At 42.8% G+C, this 27,427-nt stretch overlaps 1 protein-coding gene across 2 annotated transcripts in view; it reads right to left on the bottom strand.

Moving 5' to 3' along the window:
• LOC147890048 (casein kinase 1-like protein 12) overlaps positions 1–20,382 on the bottom strand; it is a 28,444-nt gene extending 8,062 nt beyond the window's left edge. For both annotated transcript variants that reach the window (XM_087390381.1, XM_087390382.1), the window contains exons 1-10: positions 20,082–20,382; positions 19,902–19,942; positions 19,492–19,561; positions 19,235–19,383; positions 18,944–19,039; positions 18,744–18,814; positions 18,397–18,458; positions 18,242–18,305; positions 18,039–18,123; positions 17,814–17,940 (exon numbers count right to left, since the gene is read on the bottom strand). In XM_087390381.1, coding sequence (XP_087246507.1) covers positions 17,814–17,940; positions 18,039–18,123; positions 18,242–18,305; positions 18,397–18,458; positions 18,744–18,814; positions 18,944–19,039; positions 19,235–19,383; positions 19,492–19,561; positions 19,902–19,942; positions 20,082–20,157 — 841 coding nt within the window. In that variant the 5' untranslated portion in view covers positions 20,158–20,382. The remainder of the gene's footprint in view (positions 1–17,813; positions 17,941–18,038; positions 18,124–18,241; positions 18,306–18,396; positions 18,459–18,743; positions 18,815–18,943; positions 19,040–19,234; positions 19,384–19,491; positions 19,562–19,901; positions 19,943–20,081) is intronic.
• Positions 20,383–27,427: the final 7,045 nt, after the last annotated feature.

Genomic DNA, 27,427 nt, shown 5'->3' on the forward strand with positions numbered 1-27,427 from the left:
ATTTTGAAATCTAAACAAGATTAACTTTGGCATGAAAGTAGCGACCATTAAACAAGGTGAATAATATTCATTAGGCCTGCCCAAAGAGAGAATATTCAGTAGAGCATGGAGGTCTGGAAAGCACACAATACTCCCATGTTTATCGCCAATAGCATAAGACCAATGCATTACATCAATAAGACCTGAATGCACAATAGCGTGTCTCACAATATCGGGTGAGTTCAAGAGGCTCCAAAACAACAAGCTCTTGACCTTGTATCCAACTTTGAAGCTGGCTAGAACTAAATGGCACGACACGCCACATTCAAAAATTAGACTGCAAAACACGGCTTATAAAAGCAACAATGTAGAAATGATAGCTCACAGACATTGTTCTTCGGAAGACTAGCTATCTCGAACAAAAAGGCAAAAGTTGTTCAGAGAAGACTCCCCGAGGTCAAAGAGATTGAACAACAAGGTCAAAGAAGACTCCCCGAGGTCAGAGATAAACAGGCCTTATATGTTGTGACCGTGCGATAGCTTCCGGATCATAATTAGGCAGAGAGCTTGAACAACAACGACTAGGTAGATGCTAAAAAATGCGGCTAAAAGACTCAAACCGGAAAGTGCACACATCCCCAGTAAAGAGCACCGAGACAAGAATCTCTCACACAAGTGAGACAGGTTATGTAGATGTGGGGGGATGGGAAAAGAGCACCAGAGCTGATCTTGGAAGTACCGAATCAAGGCAAACGAAAGGGCGTAGGAGCAACGAATCAAAGAAGGAGAAAGCATAGATAATCATTGCTGTCAACAAACGCAAAGGTGAGCAGACGCAGATCCACAGCTGCAGTTGTGAGGAGATGAGGATCCAGAAACCCATAAAAGCTCGTTGTTTGTGATTTGTCTTGTTTCTGTGAAAGATTCGAACAATTTGGCTCTCATCTTGGAGATCAAGAGTGCCTCATCCTAGCATTTTTGGTTGAAGGAAAGATATCACTGAGCAGCTCACACGCCTGCTCCCAATCGGAGCACAATCTCAATGAAAGTTTGCAAGAGTAGAGGGATCCATCTATTGGGTGCTCCTCTAGTTGCTGGCTGTGAAGCAATCGATCTATGGAAGCATTTTGCCTCAGTCTCTCTAATCTCCAATACTTCAAAACAGAGGCACAAACTTCAAAGCTTGAAATTTCAGAGTATTGAGATGTCATGATGTGGCATGGAGCGAAGCATGTTCAAAATACCGCAAGCTGGCTTGTTCACAAGAGTATCAAATCACCTAAACTGATCTACAGCTTACTTTTTTAGAACGGCTGGAGCTTTGGAGCTTTCTAAATATCTGTAGGCAGTTTGAAGTTGAACTCTTAAAGGCCGACTCAATCTGCAAAACCCATTGTCACAAGTATTCCCGCTTGCATGATCCAGTTTGGAGACCGACCTTTTGGCATACGCTTCCGCTGTACAAACAGGTAAAGCATGAAAAAATGTCTCTGTATGCTTCGACACCAGTTGCACCATGCATTCACAGACGCAAGATCATTGAACCGGGAAATGTGAGATGGTATGAATGTACACTAAAAGATCAAGACAACTCTTACGCAACGCTTTGTTTCACCGCTCGCATATTAAAAATGAAGCGAAGCGGCTCAATCAACGACTCTTCTCCACCACCTAGCATGAACTGCCTACACTTTTTGCATATCTCTTTCCAACAGGAAACACCATGTGCAACTAGATCGCCTTGCCAAATCGCCGCGGAGGGGGTTGGAGTTGATCAATCATTCGTTTGTAAGCCAATAACCTCTGTGCGCCTCCGAGATCCACTGATTCGTCTTGATTTGCAACCGCTGCTACAGTTCTCTAGTTCCAGCCCTCCCATTGTTACTCAATGCTCGTGGATTATGAAGTATCCTAACCAGATTGTGCCTTTAGAGCAATTAAAAAATAGCCTTCCTTGTTTTGCGGACCTCAAGTCCACTAGATTAGCTTGGAGGATAAGGCAAGAGGAAAGACGAAATTTGCAAGCTGCAGCAACAAGCCACAAGTGGAAAGTTGTACAAGTCCACGGGGTTGATGCACGAGTGAATGCAGCGCAGCTGCAGAAATCAATGAAATCATTAAGAGCCGTCTGTCATTTTTGTCTCAGAACTCATTGATGAGAAGGCCCCATTTAGTTTTTCATGGTGGACAAGAAAAAAAATTAATTAAATTATATCTCTCTTCTTGAGAACTCGCACCATCACTAAGTTCTACCCTAAAGGGCAGGCGAAAAGTGCCATATACTTAGTAAGTAGTCTAAACTGTAATATGGATGTTCAAGAACGTTAGTTACCAGAACTGGCTTGAAGTTTAGCTAGACTTTCTAGCAATTGGTGCCTCAAAGTCTGCTGTGATCTCAAAGTCAGAGTTGGTATGAGACAAGGGTGGGGCCTACCTGTGGTGCTATCCAAGAGGAGATAGAGGCTCTGGACGGGTCAGCTGAGCTGGCAAGTCGGCCAACCAGCAGACCAGGTCAGGCAAACTAGCCCTCCCTCACATATCAATAGGCCACTTTGGGCCCTTGTTCGGACATCAAGTCAGTTCCTCCCAGCAGCCAGTGGCAAGAGGAGAGTGTACCACATATAGCAGCAGATTGGCTCTCTTTTGGTACTAATCCGGAATGGCCCTGGGCTGTAGATAGGCAAGTCATCTGGCTGCATAAGGTACATTCTGTGGGCAATTTCTGTGTTGCATAATATAAATATACAGAAATTTGGATGTCTACATCTCTCCAAAATCGTGTGTTCCATATCTAATTGTGTGCCCATGATTGAGTGTGATACAAGCGTAGTGTGATCCATGTGTACAATCATTCCACTCTGCAAAGGCTTGTTATCTCTGACATCCAGCACTTTTGGACACCACTTAAGCCATTTACACAACAAGGGCCGTTTCATTAGGAACCCCTCCATAAGAGAGTTTCGGCTGCTTGCTGGCGAGCAGCACCTCCTGGCACAAGAGTGTTGATGGTATCACATTCATCACCACACCTACCCCCACAAAATCATGCATGCCGCTTATGTCACCACCGAATGGAGGGACTGCCCTCTGTTAGGCAGGCAACTCAAGACGAACAGATGAACACCCTCACACCACCACCAGATGTCCCTCTCGCCACCACCAAGTCGCACAGACCAAACAGAAATATCCAACAGCTGCTGCCCACCACATCACCAATGTCACACCCCTACTTGCAGGTCCGTTCACTTAGGTCCCTCGAGATGTTTGATTCAGAACAGATGGTTCTCTCTCTCTCTCTCTCTCTCTCTCATGAGAGTGGAATGGCTATTAATGTCAACAAAACTAAACTCATGATAGTCAAGACTATACAGCCAAGCAGCCCCCTCCAAATCTTATATAAAGGACAACCCATTGAGACAGTGCACTCATTCAAATACTTGGGTATTGAAATCCCTGCCAATAATAGATGGAACAGCTGTGTGCAACGGAGACTTGATGCAGGATGGGCAAAATACTTCCAATTTGAAAATGAGTGCAACAATAGCAATACGAGAAGGTGGCAAGTACGAAATATGATCTTTGGGGCATATGTGATACAGACAGTACTCTACGGAGTAGAGGTATGGGGTGGGAGTATATCTCCATCAACGTGGAATGAGATAGAGAAAATGCAAAAGTCTTTCATTAGGAGGCACCTGGGCATCAAGGCTACTACACCATACTCTTTGTTACTCCTAGAGACAGGATGTATACCCATAGAGCTACATGCTCTGAAGAGAGTACTCAGATACATCACAAAGGTCAAGTGCATGGATAATGAAAGGCTACCAAAGAGAGCATGGAATGAAAGTCAGAAGCTTCAAAAGACAAACAAGGGCAAGATTTTGACATCCGGATGGGCACAGGACCTAAAAAAATGGTTCAAGAAGTGGGAAGTAGAAGAGTATTTAAACTACTCTTCACAGGAGATTGATGAAGAGGTTTTTCATTATGACCTGCTGAATGCACTACACAGGAAATGGCAAACAGCAGAAAACAAAGATAAATTTGAGTACTATCGCACATATATCAACCCCGAATATTGGTCAATTTATACAGGAAGGGAGACAACAACGCAGAAGTACATATGTACACCTATAGCAGTGCATAAACGGAGGGCTTTAGCCTCACTTCGCACCCGATCACACCAGCTGCAAATAGAAACAGGGGGATGGAAAAAGATGCCAAGGGAGAGTAGAATATGCCAACTATGTGATCAAGGTATGGTTGAAACAGAAGAACACATGGTAATGATATGCCCTCACTATGCACACATTAGGGAAGAGTTCAATCACCTCCTTGAGGGACATAACAAACTGGCTGATTTGCTGCATAAAGGGTCACCTTCAGCTTTAGGAACATTTGTGTATAAGCTCTTCAAGCATAGGAATCCACCTGAATCCTAGAAGGTGGTTTCTCTTTCCACCCTCCCATCTTCGGGAGGAGCTTTCATGTACTTGTGATATTGTATTGCTCAGGTCCCATAGGCCGGTTTTGGTCTTCAGAGGACGATAATATATTCTTCTTCTTCTTCTCTCTCTCTCTCAGAAAGAGAACAAAGCACACAAATATATATGCACACCTATCTCTCTCAGGGCAAGAAGAAGCATCGCAATCATCCGAACTCGATCACACTCCCTAGAAGTGGAGAAAAAAGCATGGGAAGGAGTATCAAGGGAACAAAGACTCTGCCAGCTATGCAACTTAGATGAAGTGGAAAATGAGGCACATGTTCTTTTGACATGTCCGCGATATGAGCATCTAAGAGAAGATTTCAGCAATGTCACGCAGCATCACAACAGTTTGGAGAGCTTGCTTTCCCATCCTCACCTCGCAGCCTTGGGCAATTACATTACCAAGGTCACTGCATACCGTGACCAATGTATTACACAGGTAGCAACATGCTAGCTGTCCACTCCACCCTTCTTCAAAGGACACTTTTTGTAACATTCCATTGGGTCCCATGGGTTGATTTCAAACCCCCAGAGGACGATAATAATAGTTTCTTTCTTTCTTTCTTTCTCTCTCTCTCTCTCTCTCTCTCTCTCTCTCTCTCTCTCTCTCTAGGGGAGAGACCTCTCAGCAGCAGAGTGGAGGAGATTTGAGCAGCTACAGGTCATCATGGGCTCTAGGATGATTCGGAGTAAACCCTCAGTCCCCCATCAAATAGTGCAGGCAGTGTTCGCCATGACACCTCTTCAAGTTGATGCCATTCTCCAAACAGTGACTTTCCTCCACAAAGTATGGGCCTTACCTCACTGGAGATTACCAAGACTAGCACTAGAGTCATCCATACGGTTAGCAGAGAGAGGGGCCGATGCCGTATGTTATGCATGTGTATCCACATGGTTTGCCAGTCACGGTATCCATATGGACCGGCTTTCCTCACTTCCAATACACCATGGATGCACCACCCGAGTCGGTCGCTCGAGATGAGATTAACTGTATTATACGCTTACTAGTTATTGGTTACCAATTACATACATGGGGGGGGGGAGAGGGACCAAGAGCTCCCTACCAAGGTCCAATTCTATCATGATCACTTCTTGAGATTATAAGAGGATGGACTCATCATCAGAACCTGGTAAGTTGAGGACAAAGGAGTCTCACATGCACTGAGGATTGCCATTGGACAGATGTGGGTCTCCTCACATCAGCTGGGATTGAGGCAAGTAGAGCTGCAGATATACCTAGAGAACAGCGAATCTGTGGGCTAAGCACGTTGGGGGAGATTGAGACAAAGAAGCACGGATGGATACTGCTTTGGTCCACTCTCATGACTGATCCATTTTCACAACTAGGTCTGCATTGAGCTCTATTTGATTAAGATGAGATGGCATAGAGATAGACTACTACAACAGATCAGACAGCAGCAAACAGGTACAACATCACAGGCCGTGGAAGCAGACCATTGCACAACGACGTGTCACAGACTTCTATGCTCCTGGGTTGGCTCCAGGGCACAGTGAGATGGAGGAGTAGTAGTTAGCCGACCTACAAGCGCTGTGCATGAGTGGAGAGGGACGACATGATGCTGTCGATCGAGGGACGCAGAGCCCACACACGACTAAGAGAGTGACTAGGGCATGCACGATCAAGTTCATGAGCCGGCCTTCAGGGCAGTAGACTACAAATAAACCAGCCAATGCTGTTACATCAACAATTCAGCAAATATACAACGAACAGAATGGGAGCTAGAGTGCCCCTACACCAAGACAGACACAAATGGCCCCAAACCTTGCCGCCCCTTTCGGTATTCCTTTAATTAAGTATGAGATCATAAATCCAGGCTATACAAAGGATACCATTACTCTCACACCTAGGGCATGGGGCATTCCACAACCCATTAGGCGTCCACATACCCTGCATAGCCTCTATTGTTCATTGCTCTCACCAATCCTGGCCACAGGAATCCATTCCTATCAAAGATAGCTTGAACAGACCCAGAACTCTTACTAGTAACCACTCTTGCCCACACAGTTCCCCATAGCTGTCACTAGTGCCCACCCAAAAAGCTACCTATCTGCTCAAAGCAGAAAGAGAGAGCATACAGGAGCTTTCTCCACTGTCCAAGACTGCCACTACCTATAGTCTCTCACCACATACATCCTGATACATCAAGTTGTTTCCTATAGGAGAGCTTGCATCACAAAACAAATTACACACAGGCTGAACCTTCTAACACCACGGGCAACTGACAACACAAAGCCCAAATCATAACATCTGCAATCATTTGCTCATACCATTCATGGCAAAAAGCATCCACTTCCGATGCATATCCAATGCTCGGCACTTCCCCCACCCATCCTCGCAAAAGGCATCCAATACTCAACCAGAACTTTGACATCCAGCCCCGGAACCTGTTACTACCAGACTCAGTCTATGAAGATCCACACTTTTCGAAAATGCAAATGTGTACAATGGATGCAGAATTTGAATGCCGATTGGCCCTCCAATGGGGAAGAGCGCCCTCATGAGAGTACTTGTTTCTTTTTCGACCTACATGCAAGGTGGGAGAGAGATGACGGATGAATGCAATGTGGTAGAAAGAATGCAACGTGAGATTCACAATGAAAGGGTGATACCCTTTCATTAATGTCCCTTGAGATCACTCAAGTTCCATCTTCCCATTTACACCTACCCTTAGCCTATGACCCATGCACCTACCATTCAATGCACTCTAATGCACCCTTTTCCTTTCCTATTGCCCCTAGGACCTAGACACGTGTGTGCACATCTTTATTACTAATCATTGGCCAATGTTACATAGTTTTGGCGGTACTATGTACACCGCTTGATCAATCATAAATACAAACATATAACCGCACCATCAAATTGGCGCCTAACAATAATAAAGTTCTAATGACTATTAATTAACTAAATAATCATTTCTCTTGTCATGACACTCCCTCCTGCTTGAATGAGCAGAAGTCCTCTTCTGGATTATTGCTTGTCTCTTCCTCTTATGTGCACTTTCTCTTGTTACTTCTGCCATTGCATCGCCTCTTTGTAATCTGCGAGTATCTGTGGAAAATCTATAAAGAACTCTTCTTCCATCCATTGTGCATCACTAGCTGGCTGGTTTTTAAACTTCAGTAAATACATATATCTCTTCTTTCCACGAGTACTCTTCTCTTTATGGCACACGATCTGTTCCGGAGTAAGAACTTCAGTCCCATCTTCAAGTTCAGGTTCTTCTTGATGCTGAGTATCCAAAAACGCAGAAGTATCGCCATGGTATCTCTTCAAATTGCTCACATGAAAGATGTTCTTCATACGCCAGTGGGCTGGCAACTTCAGCTCATACGCTCTAGATCCTTCTTCTGGATATAAAGCTGCTGAAATCTGAAATGGACCATAAAACTTCGGTGCTAGCTTGACATGTTTGGTACTTCCTCTCACTGACTTGATTCTTCTTTTATCAATCTTCAATAAAACCCAATCATCCTCCTTGTAATAAACTTCTTTTCTTTTTTTATTGGCCGCCTTGGATTGTTGAACCTGGGCCTTCTTAATATGTTCTTTTACCTGCTCAATAACCTGTGACATATCCTCAGCAAACTGGTCAGCAGCAAAAATTCGCTCCCCCAAGTGTGTTATTGGAGTGGGTAAACATTGCCCATAGATGATTTCAAATGGGGCTTTCTTGGTGGAAGTATGTACAGTGTTATTATAAGCAAACTCTAACATGGGTAAGAACTCTGGCCACCTTCTAGGTTGGTCATGGACATAAGCTCGAAGTAAAGTAATTATGGTTTGATTGGCATTCTCACTTTGTCCATCTCCTTGAGGATGGAAGGCTGTAGTAAATTTCAGTTTGGTTCCGAGATTCTCTAATAGAGCTGTCCAAAAGTTGCTAATGAAACGGCCATCATTATCGGATACAATGGATTTTGGTAACCCATGTAACCTGAAGATTTCCCTAATGAATAACCTTGCTGTTTCAGGAGCAGACAACTCTTTTTTACAGGGAATAAAATGAGCTTGTTTACTCAGCCTATCTATAACAGTGAAAATCTGCTCAAACTGACCAACCTTGGGGAAACCAGACGCAAAATCCATTGTAATGTGTTCCCACCTTTCCGAAGGAATAGGCAAAGGCTGCAAAAGACCAGCAGTCTTACTTGTGTCAGATTTAATGCGCTGACATACGTCACATTGTTGAACAAAGGTCAAAACTTCTTTGCGAAGTTTAGGCCAATGGAAGTCTCTCTCAATATTGTCAATGGTCCCTCTAATGCCTCTATGTCTAGAATATGGACTCGCATGTAACTCACTCATGACTAGATACCGAAATGTTTTGGGTACACATATGTCACGTCCCAAAAATAAGTATCCATCCACGATGGAATAAGCCTCTAAATCCCCAACCTCATTACGCTGAATCTTCCCATAAATGTCAGCGAAGTCCTCATCTAAAGGATAAGCTTCAACCATTGCTCCTAATGATTTCTCCTTAATCACAGAAACGTGATTAACTTGGGGCCGTCTACTCAAAGCATCAGCTACTAAATTCTCCTTTCCTCGCTGATATTCGATATTCGGTTGCCCAAAGGATTGAATATATTCAGCCCATTTGATTTGCCTTGAAGAGACAATGGGTTGAGAAAACAAGTGCTTGATACTTTGATGGTCAGTCTTAATCTTGAAAGCAAAACCATATAAATAATGCTTCCATAACTTTAGAGCATGAATGACTGCCAATAACTCCTTCTCATACGTGATATATTTCAATTCAGCCCCTTGAAGTTTTCTACTCTCATAAGCAATGGGATGCCCTCCTTACATCAACACTGCCCCAATCGTACATACAACAAAGAACTCTTTGTCCATGTCCGGAAGTGTTAACACTGATGCAGTCACTAATGTTCTCTTAAGCTCCTCAAAAGCTACTTGGTGAACCTCTCCCCACTCATACAAGGAATGCTTCTTCAACAAATCTGTTAGTGGGGAAGCAAGACGTGCAAAATTCTTAATGAATCTGCAATAATAACTACACATCCCTAGGAAGGATCTCAGCTCATGTATGTTTTTGGGTATTGGCCATTCAATTATGGCCTTGACCTTTTTAGGGTCAACCCGAATTTCCTCGGCAGACACAATGTGTCCCAAATACTCTATTTCTGTCTTGAAAAACTCACTCTTCTTGGTATTTAGAAACAATCGATCCTTCCTTAGGAGCTCCATCACCTTAGCAAGGTGATCCTTATGCTCTTCCTCATTCTGGCTGAACACTAAAATGTCATCAAAAAAGACTATGACAAATTTTCCCAAGTAGGGTCGCAAAACCCTTCTCATCAGCCTACTAAAAGTGGCTGGAGCATTAGTTAGGCCAAAAGGCATGACCAAAAACTCATAATGTCCAGTGAGAGTGCGAAAAGCAATCTTATGTTCATCCCCAGCTTTCATACGAAGTTGATGATAACCAGATTTCAAATCTGATTTGCTAAAAACTTTAGCACCTTTAAGCATATCCAATAAATCATCCACTCTTGGAATCGGATACCGGTTCTTAATCGTAAGTTTATTCAAAGCACGGTAATCTATACACATACGATATGATTCATCCTTCTTCTTAACCAATAATACAGGTGCTCCAAATGGAGAACTGCTTGGTCGAATCAGGCCTTTTTGCAACAGATCTTCAATTTGTTTTTCTACCTCCTCCATTTCTATCCTGTTCATCCTATATGGGGCTCTACATGGAGGAGAAGCTCCTGGCTCTAAGTCTATGGCATGATCATCTTCTCTCTCCATGGGCAATTCGAATGAGTCATCTCTTGAAAATCGATCCTCATAAGCTCTAAGGAACTCATTTCTCTTCCGATCTTCTTTTGAGATATGAAGATCTCGTGAATCCCATATATACACAAGATTACAATCTACCCCTCTTTTTACCAATCTTTTCGCTTGGGTAGGAGTAATCAATGGAATTGTATACACGTCCCGATCCCCTACAATCCTTATGTTTTCATCCTTATGTACAAAGCAACAATGATGAGTATGAGGATGAATAGCAGGGTTAAAATCATACCGCCATGGTTTACCTAGTATCATGTCAACGTCTTGTAAAGGAGCTACTAGAAAATCCCTTCGATCTCTATATTTTTGTATACGAAAAGGAATATTTCGTACTATGAATGTGTCTTCTTCATTGTGTCCCCTAAAAGCTCCTGAAAGCGACATGTTTTTTATAGGTTCTGGTTTAAGATGGAGTAATTTTGCCAATCTATCACTTACTAAGTCATAATTACATCCATCATCTAAGAGAACCACTATTCTCTGTCCATTCACGAATCCATACACCTTAAAAAGATCATGAGGCCCAAAGGTATTGGCTGAATGGACAGCATTCACTATTGGCTTAATAGTCACAGTAGATTTCGAGGGTGACAAGGTAGAAGCCTCACCCTCCTGCTTGGATGCCTTGGCTTTCCCTTTTATTGAATTCGTCTTGGCAATCTTAGCCAAGAGAACGGGACACTTATGCCATACGTGCCCTGGCTTATGTTTCTTACAACCGAAACATTTTCCTTCCTTAATCAACTTCCTCTTCTCTTCGTCAGTCATAGAAGGAAATGGCACCCATCCAGGACGTGATTGGCTGTTCACATTCCTTACAAGAGCTTTACCCTTCCCTTTATTATTCTTAAACCGGTTTGGTTTCCTAAAAGTGGGTATATTATTGGTCTTAGATGATGACCCATACTCCTTATTGAAGGGTTTACGAGGATTCAATTTTCTCTCGGCTATTTCAGCCAGCTTAGTGAGGTCCTTAAGTGTGGTCGGGTTAAACATTTCAACCTCGTACCTTACTTTTGGGCTTAAAGCTGCTAAATACTTCTTTCTCCTATCTTCCTCACTCTTTTCGGGTAACTCTAGAGAGAGTTTCCAAAATCTGGCTGTAAAATCTGCATTACTCTCATTATCGAACTGCCTAAACCTCTCCCAACGAAAGGTTAGGTTCTCTTCATGCCTCGGTGGCATGAAAGTGGTTTTCAGTTGCTCCACAAATTTAGCCCATTCATGAATAGGCTCTTTTCCTGTTTGTGACAAGGACCACCACATTAGAGCATCCTTCTGCAGATGCAATGTGGCAAGAGCAAACTTCTCTTGCTCGGTCTTGTCTTGATGGGCAAAGTATAGCTCAAAATGACGAATCCAATGGAGGATTTTGTCAGCCTCCCTTGCCCCATCATATTTGGGGAACTCAATTCTCTCTCGCGGTTGGAATTTGGACCTCTTAGAAGGGTTACTCAACTCTTCATCCCCGAAGTTTAAAGTCCTCTTAGTCCCTAATCTTGTCATAATGGACTGCTCAATCATATTGCTAAGCTGGAAAACCAGCTTATCAACAGGAGTCTCCTCTCTTCCTCTTGCACTTAGATTAGAATCCATGTGTATTGGGTTTTGAGTTGAAGGCGTGAACTCATCACCTTGTTCTTGGCTGGTCTCATTTCTTCTTTCATTACGAAAGGAGAACTCCCTATCAGGAGGTTCTTGAAGGAGAGACTGCTGTAAATCTATTTGTGGGTTATCATACTCAAGATGTGTATAACTCTCACCTAATCCATCCTCTTCAAGAGGGGGTGAAGGTGTTCTCTCTCTCTCCTTGGGGTAATGGAGGAAAAGGAATAAGTTCATTGTTATATGTCCCTTCCCCTTCCATTCTTTCCTTTTGGTAATACAAGAGAGAAAATGTCTTGCTGTAATTTCAAAAAAGAAGGTTTATTTTACAGCAAACTTCAAGTGTTGTAGAGGTGGTGGTACTTATCCGACTCCCACTTCATTTGTGTTGAGAAGACACTTAAAATGACTTCCTTTCCCCTCTCTTTCAAGCTTTTCTTCTTGTATTTCTGCTGTAAACTGGTACGCTCCGTTTGGGCTACTTGTTTTGAGCGGATTGGAGCTCTGGATACCGTTATAGGGGGTACTTGATGGCTGGATCACTCCCTTAAATCTTATTTCGATCCGACTTTCCGTTTGGGTAGAACGGGAATCCCTTTTTCTCACGGTTTAAGGGTACATTCAGATTGGGGGGAGGGGGGGGGGGGGGGGGGGGGGGGGCAAATCCCCTCCGTGAGGACACCTCGTTCACCGTTGAAGGCCAAAATTTTTCAGAAAAATCCCTTGTCTCAGAACCTCGAGATCGGTCAGTCGTGATCCTTTTCCACAACCTCTCTTGCGACTTCCGTCGTTCGCAACTGTCGCCCTCTTCTCGTCCCGCTTGTGGATCGTCGCCGCTCTGATACCAAATGTGAAGATCCACACTTTTCGAAAATGCAAATGTGTGCAATGCATGCAGAATTTGAATGCTGATTGGCCCTCCAATGGGGAAGAGCGCCCTCGTGAGAGTACTTGTTTCATTTTCGACCTACATGCAAGGTGGGAGAGAGATGACGGATGAATGCAATGTGGTAGAAAGAATGCAACGTGAGATTCACAATGAAAGGGTGATACCCTTTCATTAATGTCCCTTGAGATCACTCAAGTTCCATCTTCCCATTTACACCTACCCTTAGCCTATGACCCATGCACCTACCATTCAATGCACTCTAATGCACCCTTTTCCTTTCCTATTGCCCCTAGGACCTAGACACGTGTGTGCACATCTTTATTACTAATCATTGGCCAATGTTACATAGTTTTGGCGGTACTATGTACACCGCTTGATCGATCATAAATACAAACATATAACCGCACCATCAAATTGGCGCCTAACAATAATAAAGTTCTAATGACTATTAATTAACTAAATAATCATTTCTCTTGTCATGACACAGTCACACATGACTACACAACTCCCCACAGCTGAATCTCTCACACTACATGAACATGATTCTCATCTGCCGCCAAGCCACCAACCAGCTATCATGTGCGCACGACATGAAGAGAGCCAGTAAGCTTTCCAGTCAGGAATTCGCCGACTTGCCTCATGCGGAATTCTTCTGGGTGCTCCTTCAAAACAACCAGCGAGCATTGCCTATGTCTCTTGCTCCCAAACATCATTCATGGCACATATACTGCTTAGTTCAGGAGCAGAGCATCCTGGACAACATCTCCACTATCATGGGCATGCTACAAGCCCATAGACATGTGACTACACTTTAACTAGGTCAAGCCATGCCAGGACAGAAAGAACCCCCCCATAGATGGCTAGATTTAGATCTTGCATAGGAAGATCTGTTTATTGTGGAGCTGAATGTACAGTAGCACTGCCTCAAACATGGATATCCAGCAGCAACTGTTAGAAATGGACCAACAGAGGGTACGCACAGCAGAAAACTGCTAGAATAGCCTAGGAGCTCACACAATGTGTGTGGCGAGAGGAATCACAAACTTATGTGCATCAAATAGGTGTGCAGACTAGTAAATAGACCCAGATATAGAAACCACCAAAAGAATATATTTCCGTCCAAAGCTATGGACACAATGCAAAAGAGAGAGATCCAAAGTCCCACCAGAGCGTGGTCCTTTGATCTTACCACAAGGTACTTCTACTATCTGCCGGATATCTCTAGAACACTGAGCCCTCGAGCGTAGTAGACTCTCTGTCCAGAATGGTTATCTCTACCTTACTGCCCGTACTCAGCCTAGGTAGGCAGCCCTTCAAGCTTAGTCTGCAGCTCTTCCTGCTCTCCTGGTCCTCCAGAAATTAGGCTCCAAGAGTAGGTATTCTCCTGCTCCTTGCTGCTTGTCTTTTGCTGCTCCAGAGAAATAAGATATCTTTATATAGGCCCCAGGCCTGCCAAAAATGACCGACCAGTCAGCCTCAGACTGGCCGACAAGGCTGCTGCAGGTCCATCCCTTTAAGGGCTCCCAAAACGGGGCCTTAAGGCCCTCTTTTCTATGCAGGGGCCCAGCCCCTTTGCTGGTTTGAAGGGCCGACCTGGTTTTCTAGCCAACCGACCTGGCTGGCTCAGCCCAACCAGCCACTAAAAGAGTGGCAAGGGGCCAGCCCCCCTTTGCTCCTTTTTCTTCCCCTTCTGTCCTGCTGGTCCTGCCCCTGTTCAGGCCTGTTCCAGCCCTCAGAACCTGCTCCAACAGCTCCGTCTTGTAGGCGCATTTCCCCTAGGATGCCTCACCATCTTGCTGCTCATCAGTAGGCTCCTGCCAGGTCAGATCCAGGGCATGATGCCCCTGCCACCTTCTCTACACAAAGACGCCATCTGATGCAGCCTCTCGAGCTCCGGGTACTTGGCCTTTTTTTCTCTGATCTCTGCCCCCATGGCAGCCATAGTGCTGCCCATGTGGCCTTCTCTCAGGACCCAGGCCCACCTCCCCCGTACTCTCCTCATATGGGGTCTTACAGATAGAAAGGTGACCTTTCCAACACAAGCTCCTATATAGGACCATGTGCCAGCCACACAAGCTACTACATCACAAGAGCCTAGAACAAGGTCCCAAGCAGGAAAGGGCCATACAGCAGCAGGATAGAATCTCACTGCCACATTGCAGTAGGCAGCAGTCGGGAGAAGCAAACTCCTGGCAACTACCACGTCAGCTCTAGTCAACCACCTCAACTCCAGTCAGCCCAATCGGGCCTGGAGAGCCCCAAAAGGCCCCATTCCGCAGGGTTTGGAGCCTATAAATGCAACCCACCCCTCATTCTACCTCATTAGCAACTCAATCTTCCTCTCCAGCAGTAGCAGCCTGTTATGTCCACATTTGCACATAACATGGCTGGCATTATTGAGGTCAAGTTAATCTAGGGTCATGTAACCCAGATAGTTAGAACATGAGGTACCTTTGGTACAATTAGACTATGCCTATATAAGTGAGAGCCTTGGCTAGTTTGGGGCGTTCTCGTGAGTGGGGCCTCGTAAGAATGCACGGCTAGGATTGAGCCCATACATGCTTGTCTTCTTTAAGGCAATTGCGCGCAGATGGGCTCCGTGGTATGGGACATGTAGTCTTACCTGGGAATATTGTGGTACGGAGTTGCATGACCTCTAGTGCAAAGACTAGTCCAAGGATCTACAGTTGAATGATGACACACTAGCCTCCACCAGATGTGTCCCTTTGTTTATGTTCTATAAACTTTGATGGGCTTATAGGTAGCTTGAGAATAGAGATAAGAGTGGTACCTCCAGATTTGCTGAAGCTATTCCATGGTGGGTGTTTCGTATGGTATCAAAGCCTATGATGTTCTCTAGCTTAGGACTGCTTGCTTGTCTGCTTTGATTTTCTCCTTATAATTGCAATATGAAAAGCTAAGTTAACACATGATGCAAGTATTGCCTTGTATCCCAAGGGTACAAAAAACTTATGGATCTAGTTAGAAGAACAAATTGAACTATATGTTCAAAACTGACAACAAAGCTGAACGCTTCATAAAACGAAATGGCATAGCATTTCCATAGACTTTGTGGTAGGATTACCACGAGCCTCTAATCTCCATGATGCAGGTTGGGTGCTCGTGGATTGACTCACCAAATGTCTTCTAGATCATGGGCACCGACAACTGAGGAACATGACTTATTCTAGAGCTGTAAGGTTAAATGGAAAATTCACTCAAAAGAGGATAGTGCTTGGGAAAATAATGATTCTCTACACAACCAATTCCTAGAGTTTGTCAGAAGACGGTAGTACTTGGGAAAGTAATGATTCTCTATGCAGCTGATTACCAGAGTTTATCTCTCAAAGCTTCTCTCTAAATGGGGGAGAATGTTATGTCCACGCTTGGACATAACATGGCTACCTAGCCAAGATGGAGCCCGTCCAAGCCTATGTCTCCCTACAGACCTTTGTGCACAAATGGGGCTGCACAGTGGGGGCCGCATGGTCCTAACTCGCTCCGAGGTTGCTTGGCTACCTAGCCAAGATGGAGCCTGTCCAAGCCTATGTCTCCCTACAAACCTTTGTGCACAAATGGGGCTGCACAGTGGGGGCCGCATGGTCCTAACTCGCTCCGAGGCTGCCAAGCATCTAGCTTGAGGGCAATCCTTGCAATGATCTACACTTGGGTGGTGACACACTAGCCTCCACCAGATGTGTCCCTGTGTTTGTATTCCAACCTTTGATGGTCTTGCAGGTAGCTTGACAATAAAGATTAGCGTAGTGCCTCCAGGTTTGCTGAGGCTACCCATGTAGTGGTGTTTACAACCCCTAGATGATAAATGTATAGTTTCCATAGCATATAATAGAAGGAACTTTGCTCAAGGGAAGGAAAAGCACAGAGTAGAGGATATGACATCCTCACCAAAAACATCCAACGGTTGATTTCACATTTCTGCATAGAATCAGGCCAGCAAGCTGAAATGCATCTTTGGTTTGAAATACGAAGCTCCAAAGGTACTCCAATGTTGGAAGAGACCATTGTCATTCTATCAATTTTCACCCTTGCTCAGTCAAAAGAGGCTTCGTAAGTTCAAACATCCAAAACTTTCATGCCAAGATGTGCTTAAATATGAATCCTGGTTTTTCCTGCCTTATTTGTCAGATTCTAAATCAAGAAACTGTCAAATTTAGCCTAGGATGAAAGGCTGAACATTCCTAGCATTTGATCAAAGTTCAAGAAACCTTGAGTCTACACATAAGGAGATCTAGATCAAGCTCTTTACCAATTAGAATTGGAAATCCCCCAATCTGCATATATTGTAACACCAATGTTACACACATAAAACGAGGGGTTGGCATGTCTTAGACGTCAATCAATATGTGCCTCTCCCCTATCTCATCATGTAGGAATAGCCTATAGATCATCTGCATACAAACGCAATGTGCATAAGTTCTAAGATGAAATACCAGTACCCAGTGATTCTGATAAGATCGAGTCGAAAGATTTGATGTCTATGCCATTATATAGGTCCAAGTATTTGAATCTCCATAAGGAAAGCAGTTAATTTCGAAAAACACTTGTGTTACATGCAGAAGCATGGGAACTTGCATTGTTTTCAACCTTATGCAGTAGTGTTTGTATTTTCAAAATATAAATTTACATTTTGAGAGGGGATCCCTGCAGTAATCCACCACTGATAGTCAATTTTTTAAATCCTGCAATCCTCGATGATGAACTTTGTTCTTATTAAAGAACGAGCATTCCCTTGGTCAAGAGCCCTATATGTGGGTGCATTACTTACATTACAACAACCTATGCTGGGACCAACGTCCTTACTTATATCATGTTTGAAAAGGCGAAATCACACAGAAATGAGCACTAAAAAGCAGAGCTGATCAAACACGTTTAAGAGAGGATCAATTCAAACAAATCTGAATAAACTACAGTGGTAAGAAAGCATATCAGATAGTCCCAAACACTTCTCATCAACCACTGATCACAAAATTGCACTAACCTTCACGAATAAAAAGATCTCGGAAGATTCGTTTCAGATAGGCATAGTCTGGCTTGTCGTCAAATCGTAACGACCGACAGTAGTGAAAATATGACGCAAATTCTGATGGGTAGGACTTGCACAGAGCCTAGCAAAAATGTTAAAGATATGCTTCAGTTAATTCACTTCATGGACATGCTTACAAAGCTGCATATCACAAGAGACAATAAGATGCACAAGTAATACTTCGATGGTGGTGGTCATTTTCTTTTCACTGATCTTTTCATACTTCTGCTTTTTGGTCCCAGCTTTCAAACCCTGCCAAGGAAGACTGATATAAAACCGCTTATGAGCTTCAATGACAAAATCCCTTGCTTATTGAACAAACGCTGCAGAAACGTTCCATTCAGGGGACAATGCTACAAAAAGTTTAGAACTATGATGCTTACCTGCCTCTTAAAAAGTACATAAGCACATAACCGAGCGACTCCAAATCATCTCGCCTACTTTGTTCTGAATAATACCAAAGTATTGCAAAAAAATCAACATATTTTCATATGCTTACAGTTTTGTTGTTTCAATTAAAAATAGAAATAATGATTACCAATTCCGAGATGTGTGTTTATACTCGCATATCGAGCTGTCCCAGTCAAATTCTTGTTCTCCCTGATCAAAGTTTGATGAAAAACAATACCAAATATCCGCGACAGGATCAGTTGACCTTCTTTGAAGGAAACGCATGGCTATTCATCAAATGATCAAGAAGAAGAACCAAATCCCACCATCTCACATTACAGTTTAAAGGTCCAATTGTGAAAACAGGAGGGGAGAGAAATTTAAACCGCACCCCCACCTACAGTTAGCAAATTGCCTCAAATTGAGACTTAGAAAAGCTTATGCTTCATATTTCTGCCCATCGTTAGAACTGGAACAAAAACAAGCTCCAGATACCTATAAGGAATGTGTTGGTGTGTTGCAGGATCTCTATACTTTTTTGCAAGTCCAAAGTCAATGATGTAGACCTGAAATAAAATCCTTTTCTCTCAGAAAACGTTAATCTTCCAGCACGATCAAGCACATTGTAAGCTTAGTTTCCTGAAATTGCTTCCGGACATGTAATGTATATGCATCAATATTCAGGCTTTGGCTACCTGGTTCGCCCTCCGACCAAGTCCCATAAGAAAATTGTCTGGTTTGATATCCCGATGAAGAAAGCTTTTAGAGTGAACGTATTCGATCCTGTTAATCTGCACAATGACAATTCAATCAGTCCCTAACACAGGAAATTTCCTGTGTCCTCCAGCTCAGTCACTATTTGGGGCAACCAGATTCTGACATGGGCAACACAAAACTGAGGATATGTAAACAAGAGGTACTTTCACCACCATCAGGGGCGACAACAATATCCGACAAAGCACAGCGCTCACCACAATTCAACGTACCAATTGATCTGCAAGCATCAGTGCTGTTTTCAGAGAGAACTTTCTACTACAAAAGTTGAAAAGATCCTCCAAGCTTGGCCCTAACAAATCAATCACTAAAACATTGTAATCCCCTTCTACTCCACACCATCTTATGTTGGCAACACCAGCTGTGACAAAAACATACAATCTCAGCACCTGTGTCCACCTTCTCCGGGGAAAAAAAACAAAGTTTAAAAATAATGAACCTGAACTAAAATGCTGACAAGGACCCTTACTTCCGCCTTGAAGAATCCTGTAAAGTTTGGACTCGTACATTAGCTGTGGATGCTTTGTCTTGACACTCTCCTGGAATTATGTCTTGCAAATCAGTAAGAGAAGGATGATAATCACGGCAAGACATAAGATATAGCATATGCAATGGCACCACCTTTCCCACCCGCAACGGAGATATATGCAATCCCGCTATGCCCGAAAAAGCATACTAGTTTGAAACAGAGATTCCAAAAATGCATTAAGTTTAGCAGATAGGGGAGGGAAAATCATGCGTAAATTTCCTATCCCCAGAACACCCATCTGGAATCTTCATCACAAAAACCCCTCAATCAAAAAAGAGGGGCACAGCAGTTCGGAGGGTTCTTAAAAGGCGCCTTTTGCAATCAAGCCGAGAATCGTTATAATAACTTACCAACTTAATGCCGACTTCCTCGTTAGTCTGGACATTGGTTCCTGCAACAGCCCAAGCCGACATTCACTTCTAGACGGATGTAGCCATTGCGCGGGCGGCAAGAGAGGGCGGAAACCAATCAATGCCGAACGACACAGAAATGAAAAAGCGGATCCAAGCATTCAGAATGGATGGACGCACCTAAGTAGATCTCGCCGAAAGACCCACTACCAATCTTGCGACCGAGGCGGTATTTATTGGCGACTCGAGGCTCCATGGTGCAGGGAAAGGCAAAGGGGCAATGGGAGGGGGGCTAAGAGGAGAACATAGCGAGGCGATGGAGAGGAGAGGAAGGGGAGGAACTCAAGGGGAAGGGGGAGGAAAAGGGAAGGAATCTGAGGGGAAAGAGCAGGGGAGGGAAGGGGGGGTCATTGTGGAGGTGGGTTTTGGCTGGCAGAGGAGATTGAGGAGCGGAATGTGCTCAAATCTGGGGTATCTGGGCCAAAACAGCACAGATAGAAAGAGAGAGAATGTTAGGGAGGGGGTTTGATACGTCCTAGAGAGAGAATGCCTCTTTTCCCCCATCACTCCCCTGCCACGTGGCATCCCCCCGTCCTGCCTCACCCGTCCCCTTACCTTTTCATTAATGTTTTGCATTTCGTCTTTCTTTTCTTGGCCGTAGACAAGCCCTGGCGTTCGTTATGGTTGTCTCTCGTGGAAATGGATTTGCATCGAACTCGAGCGGATTTTGATCGATCTCGGGGCTCTCGCACGTATTCAACTATGTTCTGCCAAGCTGTACTCCTCGGCCCAGACACCTTTCACAACTGTGGAGCCACATCTGTGGAGCAACAGTGACTCAAGGAGTAGGGCATTTGCTCACCTGAGTTGGTTGCTCTCACTCAAATCCTGCAAGTTGTCTCCAGCTAGCTTGACAATGTAGGCCCTGGGGAAGATGTGTGGGCCATTGGTGTGTGAGTGGGTGGGTGAATGTGGGAAAAAAAATAAAGCACCTCGCACATTCACATCAAGAGGGTTATCAGCCTCAACACGATGGATGTTCGAACGTAGCTTTTGTCATCTCCCTGAAGCGTAGCTCATCACCGCAACCCGAACACCTCACACATTTGCATCAAAAGGCCGATCATCCTCAACACGATGGACGTTCAAACATAGCTATTGTTATTCCTTTGAAGCATAGCTTGTGCTTCGATCCCAAGCATAGTGGGTACCTTTCTTCGACTAATAACATCCATAAGGCCAATGATGACTCCTACATCACTATTTCCTTTCATCTAAGGTTGCATTAGACCATGAAACTTTATGGTAAGTCGTACTAGATTATCAACCTTACTTCCCATCCCCTAAGTTGATCATAAGGCCACTAAAGAGAGGCATGACCAAAACCAAACCTCCCTAAGGTGTAAGGTCGAGTAAACTTGGTGACTACACTCCACGAGCACTACTCTAATGTGAGAGCTCATTTTGTAGAGTTCTACACCTTACACACCAAAATGTCACTTCTATAGGCTAACTTCCTCTTGCTTTTTCTCTTGTGATCAATTCCAACCGTGACAATGTGTGACAACTGAAGGCCTCCTTACTATTTAGGGGGTGTAGAGTATTCTTTTGTAAAATTCATAATGAGGATTACAAAATACAAATTGCAATTTGACCCTAATATTATAAGTAAAATTCAAATCCCAATGACCAAATTGATATGTGACTTGTACTTTTAAAAATTTTAGTTTAGTGGAGCCATAAAGGTAGTGAGAAGTGGAAGTGACACTATGAAGGGGTGCTAACAAAGTGTATAGGGGAAGGGAGTGCATGCATGAGCCAACTCATGCTCCTTGCTTAATGCTTCATTAGCTCTACCATGGTCTTTGCACATTCCTTCACAATTCTTAGGAGGGTCATGGCTTGTACCGTTATGCTTGGCTTTGCTTTTTTGGAGGATTGTGCCAAACTTTGCCCACCAAGAAACGTTGTTGTGGATCTCCCCCGCCCCTCAAGAAAGAAATAAATGATTGAGATTGTAGAGAGAGATAGAGAGAGGGGGGAGAAGAAGAAGAGGGGTTGAAGGGGGGGCAAGAAGCGGGGAATGATGGGGCAAGCGAGGGACGAGGGGGCTTCACTATTGAACTAATTAAATTGCACATTAGAGTGGTATAGTCCTATGTGGACCACATGTCCCAAGCGGACTAGAAAAATGTGGACTAAAGGGAGCAACCCTTCTCCACTCAATTGTATGCATACTCCATTTTCCTTCTTTTGCAATCACATTATGGTTGTGCACTCGTTTCTCTCATCCTCCCTTTCAAACATGGTATCAGAGCCTTCTAATAGTGCCTATGCTTGTGTTGAGAATTGGATGGAGACGAGTTTGCATTTGTACATTCCTATCTTCCAATAGGGCATATCATTCTAAAATGACTCCCATGATGTAAACGGAGATGTAGCGAAGCTTTTGGTTTAAAATGCTATTGCTTTTGAGCTATGGAGGAGAAGTGTGCATTTCAAATGGATGTAATGCTCGATTTATAAGTGATTTGTAATGGATTTGTGAAAGGAGGAGTAAGGGGAAAAGAATTTGAGAGGCATTGTGTGAGCATGCGAGTGTGCATGTGTGTGTGTGTGTAGATGCACATGCGCACGTGCATGAGAGAGAGAGAGAGAGAGAGAGAGAGAGGTCTGTTCTAAATCAAATATTTATAGGGACCTAATTGAATAGACCTATGAGTAGATGTGGGTGGAGGGAGGGAGGGAGGGAAGGAGGGAGAGAAATGGACTTTAAAAATAATTATAAGAGGAGGGACTATCTTCATTATTGCACTTCAATTTTTTACAATTTTATTTTTTAGTTTTTGTGGAGCTACTCAATTTTTTGGGCTTTCACCTTGTATTCAATCCGTTAATTCATTACTCGAGTCCCCATCTTGATAGTTTATCTTGTCCCTTGAGATCATTGAGCAAACTTCAATAATGAAGTCTAATCTCCAAGTCTTTTAGAGCTCACTATGTAGCAATACTCGAGAAAGACAATCGTTAGTAGACAAGCTATTATACATGGATCTTAAAGCTTTTATTAGAGCAATAGAATGCCACCATCCTTCATCATCATGTGAGTCAAGCTTCTTGTGCATGTCACATTTTCTCTTGCATCCTCCAAAGTTGCTCTATAAATTTTCATTAACTATTGCAGTCGTTTTTACAAGGATCTAAGCCCTTGTTTGTGTTGTAAAAAGCCCACTTCCATGTGCTTGTTTGGACCTCCATTATCACCGACCAACAAAGCCCATAGGAGCTCTAGCAATAATAAATTCCCAAGTCTCGAGTACCAACTAAATCAACCTCCTTCAAAAGCCTAGAGGATCCTCTGCTTTGCCACATCATCCTCCTTCTTTTGCATTACCCACAATCCCAACTAAATTGCCTAACCTATTAGCAACTTAGGCAGATGTATCCAAAGAAGCAACAATCATGCTAAAGATAGATAGATGTAACTAAAGAAGTATCAGTCATGCTAAAGGCAGATAGACAAATGTGGCTAAAGAAGCAATAGATATGGACTCACATGGCCATGGCTCAAGACATGCTATTAGAAAGTCTACAACTACACATAGTAGCCTAAGTGACACCACACAACTACAATTATAGCACAATGCATGCATATAACACAATGCACACATGTAGCACACACATAAATCAATCAATACACCTCACAGAGCCTCACAACAACACTCGCACACACAATATAGACACAAGGCATAGGTGACCATGAATAGGAAGAAGGTATTGAGATCAAGCCATGTGGCTTGATAAGGTGCCATGCCATCATTGGTACAATTCAACAATTTGCATGATAAGGTACCATGCCATCATCATTGCTACAGGTCCACAATTGGCAAATAAGCCAATTGTGCCACTAGTCATATGTTGCAAATATGCTCATTCTATGCATGCAATGTCATACCAATGAAGCCTAAAGTAGCCCATTGTCGGTCTTATAAGGGCTTTATATCCCTAGCTAGCTAGTGACCCACCGATAGTTTAGAGGAGACCCTAGTGGGTAGAGTGAAGACGTTAGGATGACTAATCCTAACTAGAGCCCTAGCTAGCTAATGACTCACCTATGGTTTGGGGGAGACCCTAGTGGCTGGAATTGGGAGGTTGGGATGACTAATCCTAACTAGAGTGATATATCTGGATGGAGATATGCTAATTATAGCCATGGGTTGTGCCTATATATTGGCATGGGGGGCTTAGTATTGGGAGATTTATCAGTGCCTCGCCAGTGCTTCCTACTAGAGGCATGGCAGTACTTGGCGAGCTAGGTCAATGCATGTCTCATGGATGGGGCATCCATAGCATGGGACATCGAGGTCTATTGATTTAGAGTCAGGTAGTGTGTCTTCCTTGAGACCTCTCATGCTTGGGGTTGAGCAAATTGCTCTATAGTTGGGTGAGTAGATTGCTCTATGGTGGGTGGTGAGTTCTAGAGGAAGCACTCTATCATTTATTTCCTAGTAAGTGGTTCTATGAAGATGGTCCTAGTAGCAAACTTAGTGTAGGAGTTGTCTCATTGGTATTATAGTACATCTTTGCTGGAAGAATCATAGAGAAATGAAGATGCATTTGATCCATGATTGGTTGTGTTTTCTTAGTCATAGTTCACTTTGAGAAAAGTGTGTGGTGTCTTTAGGTTTCTTCTTCTTGGTAGATGGAGGAAATTCTATTGGGTAAGGTGAAAAGAAAGTTGATAAGAAGGAAAAGCTATGAAAATAGCTTTCAAAATATTTCAAAGGGAAGCTTTGATGAAAGATTGTCATAAAGCTTAATGGAGGGCTAATTTATCTTTTGGTTTATTATTGCTCAATGACCAAATTGTACGAACAATTTGGCCCTCCCCTCTTTTGAATTGCATGCATGGTGTAGATATTAAGGACTAGAAGTGGATATCATTACATGGAAGTTAAAGTAATTCACAATAGATTGTATTGCCTACATAATTCAAGCAGACTGTTTTAGGCACGGCTAAGAGTATACACAATAGTGTTTTGGTCTTATGACCCACAACACATGCGACTACAAGTTTGGCCCTTGTGTTTTAGAGCAAGTTACTCTGAGTAGCCTATTTATTGCACAATTATCAAGGCAACCTAAGTAGTCCATTCCCAAAGGGCACTGTAGACGATCCATAAAAGCCTCAAACTATGTGGGCATCAATACAGTTTACCAAAATGTAGTCTTCAGTGCCTTGAAATCCGTTAGGGCTATGAGAACTTTTTTCACTTGATCTTCCTTGGTTTTGGTGGGTCTCACATGTGCATAGGTTGGTTTTCCATTAACTTGGGGACATTAGAGGACAATAGAGGCTCATAGATGAGTCTTCTACCTTGTGGAAGACTGTGAATACATAATTTATATTCATCTTAGCCTCTTTAATATTTGAGTTTAGAGCTCTTTAAAGGCTTATATTTATTTTTTAAATTAAACCTTATTTCTCTCTTTCCTCAAGTTCAGGTTTAATGGGAAGAAACATGAATTTTTTCATTAAAAGCTTAATCAATTTACCATAAGGACCTTACACAACAAAAATCTTTATTTTGATTGTATATTTCATTCTTAAAGAGCGAAATGTCAAAGATTCAAGAACCTCTCCAAGATGATGTGGAAATGAAGAAGGAAAAAGAAGATACTACAATTGCATAACTCAAACCAAAACTTCAACAGCTAAGAGACATGATTACCCTTAATAACACTAATCGTCAATTGCAAGACAAACTTGGGGATCCTTGTTTCATCCTCAAGTTGTACTACGGGGAGAAAGAGAAGCATGTGAATCATGTCGAGGCATGGTGGAATAGATGGACAAGTCAATTTGACTTGTATAACTTAATTAACCAAGGGAGATTAACCACTATGTAGGGGTATTTGAAGGGGATTAGCCACTATGTAGGGATATTTGTAGGCATGGTTGAATAGATGGACAAGTCAATTTGACTTGTCTAACTTTATTAACCAAAGGAGATTAATACCACTATGTAGGGGTATTTGAAGGCCAAATTTATTACATGATGGTGGGATTTTTAAAAATAACCTCTTATATGGGATGAGTTCCAAAAGTCTTTTCATAAATAGTTCATGTAGGAATGTGATGAGTTTGACCACTTTAATAAGTCAGAAGGTTGCAAATGAACTCACAAAGCTTGAATCATTACATCCAACAAGGTAGAGACCTAGCTAAAGTATCACATTTCCTTTCGACCGTAGTGGCATGCATGAGTGAATATGTCCTTACAATAGGGGGCTTTGGTGTCTAACCATCACCTACAATTTTGAGGAGGGACAGATTATAATGAAGGCTAAAATTGGGCCAAGTTAGTGAGGGTTAGAGCTAATTATAGATCCACTTATGTTTTGAAATATGTTCATACAACGAGGGCTTCAATGGGATTACCTAAATGGAGTCTGAAGGAACAAGATATCATCATTAGAAGATGAAACATGTATTGTCAAAATCTATGATGAGATGATTATGGCCACCGACAAGTCTTCTAATACCCCAATGGAGAAAAAGAATGGACGTTTTAAGGAAAAATCTAAGTTTTATCTACCTATAGGAAATGCTATGCATTTGAAGAAAAGAATAGATCCTACAAATTGGTCAAGCATGCAAAGAGGGGTTATGTTTTCAATGTATATAGTGTGACCATTGAGTAAGGACTAATTGAAATTTTTCATTAAGAGTCATCCCAGCATTCTAATTGTAAGATTAGTCACTTTTTGTTTAGACCTAATAATTTAATTAAGATATAATGAACAATTTTAGGTCATGAATTTTGTATCCTATTTGACCCAAGTTCTACTCATAACTTTATTGATTATAAACTGGTGTAGAGGGTCCAAATCGCAACAACACCTAGAAACAATTCACATCAGATGGTGCAGATTGTGTTGGGTGAAGGACAAATTGGGATCCAAAGATTCCAAGTTTTCCTTTGTAGATTTAGGATCACATGGAAGAGTCACTATTCCTTATAACAAATCTAGATAGGGAAGCTCTTATGTTTAGGATAGAGTGGGATAGATCTTATGTTGGGATAGAAATTATCTTGGCAATAGCTGAGTGTTCTTATGACTAAAAAGAAACTTTGAAGGTTGATTGGAAAAGGCATTCCCTCATTTTGTTTATCTTCAAAGTAATTTTGTTTAACCACCTGTAGATGGTTTGAACACCAAAACACCCATTAGGAATCTTAATATCCACACTACATCATGAAACCCCCTTAAGCAAAAAGTAGCACAACACTTAGGGGGGCTCTTTAAAGGTGCCTTTTGCAATCAAGATGAGACTCATTGTATTTTTTTATGAACTTAATGCCAACTTCCTCATTAGTCCCGAGATTGGATCCTAGAACACGACAATGTTGGCAAAAGACCCTCATGGGGGACTAAGGTTTGGAGGGGTGTTGTTCACTTGAATCATATTCGAGCTATCGGGGATTTTTTCAAACTTGGCTCTGGAAAGTATTTGACAATTC

Source organism: Dipteris shenzhenensis, chromosome 19, assembly GCF_047967505.1.
Source record: "Dipteris shenzhenensis isolate YYH24624 ecotype China chromosome 19, Dip_SZ_1.0, whole genome shotgun sequence".
NCBI lineage: Eukaryota > Viridiplantae > Streptophyta > Polypodiopsida > Gleicheniales > Dipteridaceae > Dipteris > Dipteris shenzhenensis.